At 52.8% G+C, this 9,924-nt stretch overlaps 1 protein-coding gene across 1 annotated transcript in view; it reads right to left on the bottom strand.

The window, feature by feature from the left end:
* Positions 1 to 9,924, bottom strand: part of LOC107116563 (testis-specific serine/threonine-protein kinase 5-like) — a gene marked incomplete at its 3' end in the record, with an annotated part of 12,802 nt that overhangs the window by 2,517 nt on the left and 361 nt on the right. Inside the window, exons 2-5 of the mRNA XM_015418499.1 lie at positions 5,725 to 5,832; positions 1,978 to 2,180; positions 823 to 878; positions 13 to 145 (exon numbers count right to left, since the gene is read on the bottom strand). Coding sequence (XP_015273985.1) covers positions 13 to 145; positions 823 to 878; positions 1,978 to 2,180; positions 5,725 to 5,832 — 500 coding nt within the window. The remainder of the gene's footprint in view (positions 1 to 12; positions 146 to 822; positions 879 to 1,977; positions 2,181 to 5,724; positions 5,833 to 9,924) is intronic.

Below are 9,924 nucleotides of genomic sequence, written 5' to 3'. Positions count from 1 at the left end.
CCCCCCACTCACAGGCTCCACAGGTCAGCCAGCTCCCCGTTGTACTTCTTGCTCATGAGGATTTCCGGGGCAGTGTAGGCCACGGAGCCACAGAAGGTGCTCATGAGGGAATTCTTCAGGGAATAGCGATTGGCAAACCCAAAATCTGGGGGGAAGGAGCAGGCAGGTCCGGGGGGTCAAGGTGACGCGGGCTCACAGCTCCCTGCCACGCTGGCAGCGGAGACAGGTCTTCCGAATGCTGCCTTACTCTGATTCAGAGGAGTTTGGAAGTCATCCCTCTTGGAGTGGGGGGGAAGGGCTCTGTTGTGTGAGGAGGAGGACACGCGCCGCTGGCCCTGAGCCCCCGGGGAGGAGTGGCAGGACTAGGGTTCCAGTCCCCCCCCCCGCCAATTTGGCCACTTAGCTTGCTGGGCCTGCTCCTCCCGCCCGGCCTAACCCGCCTCGCACAGGGCGTTCCTTGCAAGGATGAGGGAGAGGCGGGGAGACGGAGGGGCACCGCACGGAGCTTTTTGGGGCAAGGGGCCTCAACCCGCACTCCAGGGTTCCTTGAATGCCCCGACCATGCCACTCCTGCTCAAAGGTAGAGCAGAAAGGTCTTGGGAGTTCTTGGTTGGGGGGAAGGTGCTGGGAGGCTGCTTGGAAGGGGGCTGCTTATTGGGCTGGCTATATCCCCCTCCCCCCCCTCTCACGTCATGCCAAGCATTGAGCAGGCGGTGGGACTAGATGGCCTGTATGGCCCCTAATAATTCAAGGTTTAATTTTTGCTGAACTCTCTAAGCACCAAACTTTTGACTGTGTGGAAAGGGGAGGAGCAAAGCTTACCTGTTAGTTTAATGAAGCCACGTTCATCTAGCAAAATGTTCTCACATTTCAAGTCTCTGGGGGGAACACAAATGGCAAAAGGACCTGAAGAGCATTTACTGGCAAGCAGCAGGTGCTCTCTCTTCCCCCCCCCTCTCTGACCTCCTGCGCGGCCCCCCGGCCCCAGCCCTTGCTAGGAAGCTAGGGAAAGCACTGTTCCCTTTGGGGCTTCTCACCAGCTGGGACAGCAAGCTGCCCACGGAGATGCGAGCCAGATCTGCTCCATGAAGCCCAGTCCCTGCGTGTGGCACGATGCTCCCCTGCCTCCATTAACTTACGCTGAAACAGAGTTCTTAATATCTAGTTAGGGCATGTTTTGGACGGGGACAGAAGATTTGCATTTTACCAATTTCTTTTGTTCCTCCTTGCTTCAGTCTAGCATGGTGCTAAAAATATGCTTTCTTTTTAATAAAATACTTTAAACTTTTGATTCTGGAAGTGGTTCTCTGTACCACATAGAGCACCACTGTTTCAGACACGCTATTTCAAAGGAGAGCCCCGGGGCGGGGAAGGCAAGCAGTTGGTGACTAGCTATTCCCTCAGGGACACTGAGGCAAGGCCTCTGAACGAGGAAAGGGAACTGGAGGTCCTGATCCTCTCAGCTAGAAACCCCCATATTGATCAGGTGGTGGCAGCAGCGGCTACTAGGAGAGAGGAAGGAAAAGTTCCTCCAGGAGGAGCTGGGAACCCCAAGAAGGGCAAGGCAGAAACGGGGCCTGCAGGCCAGAGCAGGCATGTTCTGCCACAGTACTTATGTAGTGCCCAGAATCCTTCTGGCCCTTTGGAGATGTCAGGATGAATGCAAGCGTCGGAGGAGTGAAAGGAACAAGCCCGTTCTCTGTCCTGCAAGGTTCAAGGCTGAGCACACCAGGAAATGAGAGAGTGAAATCATGTCTTGGCGAACGGCATTAATCTTCTGGAGGCCCCGGAGAGTTCCTGGGGCAGCGACTGGTTGTGGTTCATGCCCGGACTCCGGCTGGTTCCCGGTACCCAGCCTTCCGAGAGGGCACAGGAGCACAGTCCTGGCACCAGGCTGTCTTTGGTCCTGGAGGGAAGTCCCTGAGCCCCAACGCCAGCTGTGCCCTCCCCTCTCTTCTGCCCAACTGTTTCTCTCACCTGTGGACGATGCCGACATTGTGGCAGTGTGCCACGGCACTGACAATCTGGCGGAAGAGCCTCCGTGCCTCTTCTTCCTCCAGCCCGGGGAACTCTCGCCTGTCAGAGGTGGCGTTGATGTGCTCCAGGAGGTCTCCCCTGGAGGCCAGCTCCAGGACCAGGTAGGTGCGCTTACTGTTCCGGTACATCTCGTAGAGCTGAATCTGCAAAGGAACCAAAGTTTCCCGAGACGGGGGTCATAGCATCTTGTCAACAACCCCCCCCCCATCCTCAGACCTAGTCATCTAGTCCTGAAAAGCACCTCTGCTCCACTCGTTTTCAAACAGCTCTGCGGAGAGCAAGCCGCTTGGCTCCTAGCTTCTCCTGCTTGGTATTGCTATTTCTGCTTGAGCGTGGGATCACTGAGTCTGGTGTAGTGGTTAAGAGCAGTGGACAGTTGGGGGTAAGTAGGGGTAACATTAAGTCACCATCCTGCTGCCCCACAAGATCATTCATCTTCTGGTGGAACTGGGGCTGGAGTGTTGCGTTTGGATGTGGGGAGGCAGGTTCCAATCCCCAGTCGAGCCATTAGCTGACTGGGGGGGGGGGGGGGGGTATTTTTTTGGTGGGTGGTGAAGTGTGCGGACCCTAATCTGGGAGAACCAGGTTTGATTCCCCACTCCTCCACTTGCACCTGGCTGGATGACCTTGGGCAAGCCATAGTTCTGATAAGAGCTGTCCTTGAAAAAGAGCAGTTTCTCTCAGAGCTCTCTCAGCCCCACTTGCCTCACAGGGTGTCTGTTGTGGGGAGGGGAAGGGAAAGGAGTTTGTCAGCTGCTCTGAGACTCCTTTGGGTAGTGAAGGGCAGGGTATAGAGCCAATCTCCTCCTCCTCCTCCTCCTCCTCCTTCCAGCACGTCCTGAGCACAGGGCCTCAACAGTCCTTCAAGCACACACAAGGCTTGGAAGACTCAGAAGCAGGCTGTGGTGGTCTAACCCAATCAGCTGCTGCTTGCCTGGGTCCACCATCTTTGGTCTGCACACGGGGAAGGCTTGGCATGCAGAAGGTCCCAGGTTCAACCCATGGCAGCATCTCCAGTTAAAAGGACCAGGTAGGAGATGATGCGAAAGACCTCCTGAGACCCTGGAGAGCTACTGCCAGTCGGAGTGGACAGTGCTGACCTTGACGGAGCAAAGGTCTGATTTGGTAGAAGGCAGCTTCCGGTGTTCAGGTGCTGCTCACGTGGAGACACTGCTCACATGAAGCTCCCACCGAGGCAGGTGTCATGAGGTACAGCAGCGGTTCTGAGGGACTCTTCTGAGCACCCGCCCTCCACGGCACCCGCCCCACGTTCAAGCAAGGTGGGCCCTTGCTTCAACACAATTTCGTCATTAGTCTGGCCCCAGCGTTTCATTTTTAAAGGGCAGCACCATTTGTCCATGATGGTCATAACTGAGACGGTGCAGATGCAGGCGTTCCGGATAGGATGCTACGTCATCACAGGCAGCTGAATGCGGAGGCAGAACGGGGGGCCAGCCGCTGTCGAATGCTGATCCATAAAGCCAAACTCCGGGGGGGGGGGGTGGGAGCAGGACAGCTTTGCAGGCTTGGAGGTCATTACAAGGGTTATAGCGATAGAAGATTGCTTTTGCAACCAGGCGGTGGTGAGTGCAGAGCCTGCAGAGCTGGCTCTTCGGGTTGGTAGCGGCCCTCCGTGATCCACAGCGGCGGCACTACTGTGACGTGCTCTGATTCCCATTGTAGGAGTGAGTCCTAGTTCTCATAGGCTGTGGATTTCACTTTTCAGTAGAGGTTACTGACCGGTTCACACGATTTCACTCCAGCCTTCTCTAGCATGAACACCTTTACTCCTTTGGCAAAGAGATTTTGGAGCACCAGAAAAGGAAAACAGATTACAGATCTCTCACACCTCTTCTGACAGCTGACCAAAGGACTAAGATCCTGTTTCCTCCCTGGTTCATCCCCGGGCTCTTTGAACACTGAGTTGCCAACAGACCATGTAAAGAAGTGACTTGGCCGGAATCCCTAGCAAGAGAGGCCAATTGACCTAAAGCAGCTTACTCAGAAAGACAGGTCTTTAAGTCAGAATCCTGCACACCGGGTGTCTTTTGTCGAGACACAAAACTGAAGTCTACTTCCCAGGCCAAGAGGGACTGTCAGGTGGAAAAGGCTCATGGGAGTAGAGGCTTGTTTCTGGAGCAGGATTCCTTTTCCTACTTGTGCCCCGAGGGTTGGGTTCTTTGGGGGCCACGCGCCGGCCCTTTAGGGTGTGGCGCTTGATCCTGGAGGTCCCTCTCAGCTCTATGATTCCATGAACTGCAGTGTGTTCAGCTTTGCTTTGTCCTGCTTTTTCCACTTTCAGTGCTTGCTATGTATTGAACCTAAGCCATTCCTCAAGCTGTTCTAAGGACGGGTTGAGCTTGCCACTCTAGAACAATAGCTCGCCAGGATCCTGGAACAAACCAATAGATAAGTTGTTGTCATGTAAATAGCCTATCACTGGGAGTGTGTGTGTGTTGGGTGTGGTGTTTGCATGCTTCATAAGCAGGGCTCAAGCCCTGCCAGTTGTCCTTGTAGCTTTGCTGAAATCACTTAATAAACCAGAGCTGATCACTGCCATGTGTCTAGAACCCAGTATTTAACAGTGCTGGTCTTAGATTTTGTATATTTCTGGAAGGTCTCAGAGTCATAGCGAAGGAGCATCCACCACCTCCCGAGGCAGTCTGTTCCACTGCTCAACCACTCTTAGACGTTTCTCCTGATATTTAGCCGGTAATGACTCCCTTTTAATTTCCCCCCATTAGATCTAGTCTTGCAATCCAGAGTGAGAGAGAATAGATCTGCTCCATCTTCTACATGACAGCCCTTCACATACTTGAAGACTGCAATCCTGTCCCCTCTAGTCCTTCTCTTTCCCAGGCCAAACAGACCCAGCTCTTTCAGCCTTTCCTCCTAAGACTTGAATTCCAACCCTCTCGCCATCCTGGTTGACCTCTTCTGGACACGCTGGAGCTTGTCAACATCCTTCCTAAAATGTGGTGCCCAAAACTGGACACAGGACTCCAGGTGAGACCTGACCATAGCAGAATAGAGCGGAACGACCACCTCCCGTGATCAGGACACAATGCTTCTGTTCATGCACCCTAAGATCATATTAGCTTTCTTCACAGCCAATAAATCGCACTATGGCTAGTGGAGGAAGAAGTTTTGGCCACCCTCTGGAATTTGTCGTTGCTTTGGGCATGACAGCCCCACCCCTCCCTCCACAGGGACAACAGTTGGCTTGACTTTCCTTTCTGGAAACCGGTTGGACTATTGCGGTTTATCACCCATTGCCACCCTTCTGAAAGTCCTGAACTATCTAGCTGAGCCCTTCTGTCGGGCTGGCATGCCCAGCTCCCCCCACCCCTGGCTTCCGCTTCAGTTCCCAGCCTTTCCGCCTGTGCTGGGGAGGGGCGGTGTGACCCAGGAGCAGAGCATCTGCTTGGCAAGGAGCCAGTCCCTGGTTCAGTCCCCACTGGCCCCTCTCTCATTCTCCCTTCCTCATGGTGTTGTCCTCTGCACCACCATGCGAGCTGGCTCAAGCTGAGACAGAGGGGGACTGGTCCAAGGTCCCCCACTGAGTTTGGTCATGGTGCGTGGATCAGAACCCAGGACTCCCAGGTCCTAGTGCAACTCTAACCAACGTCCCAGACCGGCTGCCCAGTGGCACCCCCTCCCCCCGGCCAGAGCAGAAAAGAGACTCACAACATTTAAGTGCTTGTAGGTAACGTTGAGGGAGTAGATTTCTCTTGGAAGGAACTTTTTGGTATATTCTACAGGTGCTTCTGCCGTTGAGATGATCTTTATAGCAACCTGAAAACAGAAAGGGGAGAGTGAGCATGGAGGAGCCGAAGAGCCCATGCATGGCCCCCTCCCAAGCCTCACCCCTGCCCGTGCCCCGCCAGGCACAGTCCCTCCTGTGGGGCCTGTTAGAGGGGACTGTGCCATCCCAAACCATGGGAACAAAGATGGTGGAAACCACTGCAACAAAAGCTTGTGGTGGCCTGTTGGAATTGAGGAGGCCTCGGCAGACAGAACTCAGGGCAAATGCAGACCCTGGTCTTTGTCTGTGGGCCAGTCTTTGCAGCATGGGGTAATTTTGTGTAGCCAGTCTGGTGTAGTGATTAAGTGCGTGGACTCTAATCTGGGAGAACCGGGTTTGGTTCCCCACTCCTCCACTTGCACCTGCTGGACGACCTTGGACAAACCATAGTTCTGATAAGAGCTGTTCTTGAAAAAGAGCCATTTCTGTCAAGAGCTCTCTCAGCCCCACCAACCTCCCAGGGTGTCTGTTGTGGGGAGGGGAAGGGAAAGGAGTCTGTAAGCCACTCTGAGACACCTTTGGGTAGTGAAGGGTGGGGCATGAATCCAATCTCCTCCTCCTCCTCCTCCTCCTCCTCCTCCTCCTCTTCTTCTTCTTCTTGTCCCCCCCCCCAGTTTTACAGTGAAACTAGGTGGGACCAATGTGACTGATGTACACAGCCCTCCCTGGAAAATGGTGCTGGGCGTCTGGAGCAGCAGTCAGGTAACCGTCTTGCCATTTCCACCTTCATGTCTGTTGATGGGGAAAGTGCCTCTCCTCTTAGGGAACTGGTGGGTGAATGACACCTTTAGACATTTATCTGCAATTCTGACATATTTATTGCTTTACAACTGTTGACCTTATAACCTTAGCTTGTTATTTTTGACTCTGCATATCTTAAACATTGCCATGTTGTGTGTTAGTTTGCTGTCCAGTCCCTGTCTGTAAGTTTGAACCTTACCTACCATTCCAATGTATTTGGGAAAGTGTGCATGCACGCGAAAGCTCTGATAACCCCTTGCTGGTCTTAAAGGTGCCACTGGACTCTAAATTTGTTCTTTGGTTTGGCTCTTTGCGAGGAGAGTGTTGGTTTCAGCACCTTGGATAGTTCCTGCATTATACCAGACTGCCTTGTTTTCATGGACAACTTCCCCTAAAGGGAATAGGGAAGGAGGGAGGGGGGGTCTGGGGAGACGGGCAGTTTATGCCATTCCCTCCAGTGTCTCAAAGACGTAAATACTCATATGGATTTCAAATTCCACCAATGCAAAGAGTTCCCTTGAAGTCCCACCTCCTCAATGGCTCTCCGGGGCTCGATTTAACCACGATGCTGGTGACGCTTAGAGGACTCCACTAGGCCGTGGCACTCGTACACCCTCTCACTGAAACTAGTCAGACTCCTAGGCAAAGGAGCTACCTGTGGGTGAGTTCCTTAGTCTCACATTTAGATCAGACCCCAATTAATAAGAGCTGTGGAAACTGGGGCTAGGTGGGTTATAATCCCATCCCGCACTTAGACGAAGCTCCGGCAGCAGAAGACAGAAGAAGAAGAAGAAAAACCACTGTTCCTTTTGTAGGCATCAAGGTTCGCTCTACCAAGAGAGCACAATTCAACAGAGGGAAGCCCTCCAGGCAACATTTGGAGGGTGGTGGATGACAGAGGCTGATCTGGCCTCTTTCACTGCAGTTCCTAAACCTGTTCCGCAGCTGGCTTGTGGTTGAGCCAGGCAGGCAATACACAGCAACTCAACCTGCATTAAGTAACGAGTTCATCTTCTAGGTGCGGAACGGGGGGCCACTGCGGGTGTGGAGGGGGAGGTATTTGTGAATTTCCTGCATTGTGCAGAGGGGGTTGGACTCGCTGACCCTGGAGGTCCCTTCCAACTCTATGAGTCTATGATTCCTTCGACTGGGGAGCCAAAGCACAGACAGGATAAGGCCAGAAGGGACTCCACTGGTCCTGAAGCTGCTGGGCTGGATGGTACAGAACGACTGGTCATCCGCAGAGCGGCAGAGATCCTACCAGCTGTTTCTGTTTGCTTGCAAACTGTGGAGCAGGGAGCCCGGTAAGGCGTTTGACCTGGCTATCAGTCCCCAGCTCAAGCCCTGGTGTCTGAAACTATGGTGGAAAAAATCCACATCATCACAAGGTACAGATTCACCCTGGAAAGTTACAACACTTTTAATACTGTGCCAATTATATCACCCATATTAGATGACTTTGGCCTTGGGGGGTGTGGTGTCTGCCACTACTTAACTATTGACTACCACTTAACATGTGTGCGTGATATCCATAGTGTACAAAACATCATCCAGCACATAAAATGTAAAACTGTCCTGGTCTTTACAGAAAGTTTGTCATCTGTCTATGGCAGGCAAGAAAGGAAGTGAAGGCTTAGGATAAGGGAGTGTCAGGTGGCAATTGCGGAAAAGGGAAAGTGAGATGATAGAACTGATTCACACATGGAATTCACTGCCACAGGAGGTGGTGGTGGCGGCTACAAGCATGGACAGCTTCAAAAGGGAATTAGATAGGCATATGGAGCAGAGGTCCATCAGTGGCTATTAGGCCACAAGGTATAGATAGGGGATCTGGGGCAAGGGATGCTCTGTCTTCTTGGTACTTGGGGGGGCCAACAGTGGGAGGGCTTCTAATGTCCTGGCCCCACTGGTGGACCTCCTGATGGCACCTGGTATTTTTGGCCACTGTGTGACAGAGTGTTGGACTGGATGGCCCTTTGGCCTGATCCAACATGGGTTTCTCTTATGTTCTTATATGGAGCAGATGTCCATCAGTGGTTATTAGCCACAAGGTATAGATAGGGGCTCTGGGGCAAGTGATGCTCTGTATTCTTGGTGCTGGGGGGCAACAGTGGAAGGGCTCCTAGTGTCCTGGCCCCACTGCTGGGTGGGCCTCCTGATGGCCCCTGGTATTTCTGGCCACTGTGTGACAGAGTGTTAGAATAGATGGGCCTTTGGCCTGATCCAACACTGGCTTCTCTTGTGTTCTTATGTTAACTGTTTTATTAAAGAAGGTAGTCTTAAGAGGGCCAGACTACAAGTGGCAGTGGCCATGAGTCTATCCTGTGGCCGCTGCCATTTTAGAAGCATTTGTAGTTCTTTAAACATGGCTGTGAGACCCTGATCTGCAACAGCCCTGGGAACTCTTGTTCCTTCATTGATCCGCACCGGATCCAGACCAGGGCCTTGTGGCAATTTTTCAAAAATCTACAAACGCTTCTAGAATGGTGTTGCTGGCCACAGGATGGACCTGTGGCCACCATCGCTTGTAGTTTGGCCCTTAGGAAGAGACCCACAGGAGGACAGACGGAGGGTCTGACTGATGAAGAATAGGGTCGTGGGCAATGCTCCCTCTAAGCTGTAGAGTCTGGTGAGCAAAAATTCTTCTTTGTGAGCTCCTGGCATTACAGTTGTGAGCGAGCAATTTGGGTGCTGCATAAATTAGTTTGCTCAGGAGCCCCATCCTTCCTGAGCGAGGGCAAAAATCTGTGAGCTGGAGGCTAAAATACTGTGAGCTAGCTCACACTAACTCAGCTTAGAGGGAACATTGGTCGTGGGCTGGTCCGGGGAGAGGAAGCCGCCATGGTGGGATTTGTGTAAGTCTCCTAATTGTGTAAGAAATGTTTACAACCCTCCACAAGTCAAGGCGATTTGCGTCTTGACCCGTTAAGCCTTGAAATCACAGCCAGCAACTAATTCAGAGCAGAGAACTCCATACGAAGCCTCCAGCAGTCAAAGCAGAGGAGAACCCTGGCTTGTGCCCCTGGGACGGAGAAGGCCTCTAAAAGAGGAGAGGAAAGAATCCCGGGACCCTGGCGATGGAGAAAGGAGCCATAGCTGCTGTCAAGGGTGGCGTTTGGCTTCAGCCTGCAAGAGTTTGTGCTTGCCCAGTTGTTTTGGGGGATGCGCACATGTGTCCCTTTTGCCCTCTGAAAGAAATGCGGGATAAACCCAAACTAGCGGAACGACTGCTGTTATGGGACCTATATCGGATGCTAGGCTATTGCTTCCACTGCGGGGAGTCTGACAAGCTCGCATCTCTATGGGATAACTCCGAAACATGGCATTGGGTGCCTTCCTGC

This window comes from Gekko japonicus, unplaced genomic scaffold, assembly GCF_001447785.1.
Source record: "Gekko japonicus isolate JY-2015 unplaced genomic scaffold, Gekko_japonicus_V1.1 scaffold275, whole genome shotgun sequence".
Lineage (NCBI taxonomy): Eukaryota > Metazoa > Chordata > Lepidosauria > Squamata > Gekkonidae > Gekko > Gekko japonicus.
The sequence above is the reverse complement of the archived record's forward strand: the minus strand, read 5'-3'. Positions and strand labels throughout refer to the sequence as shown.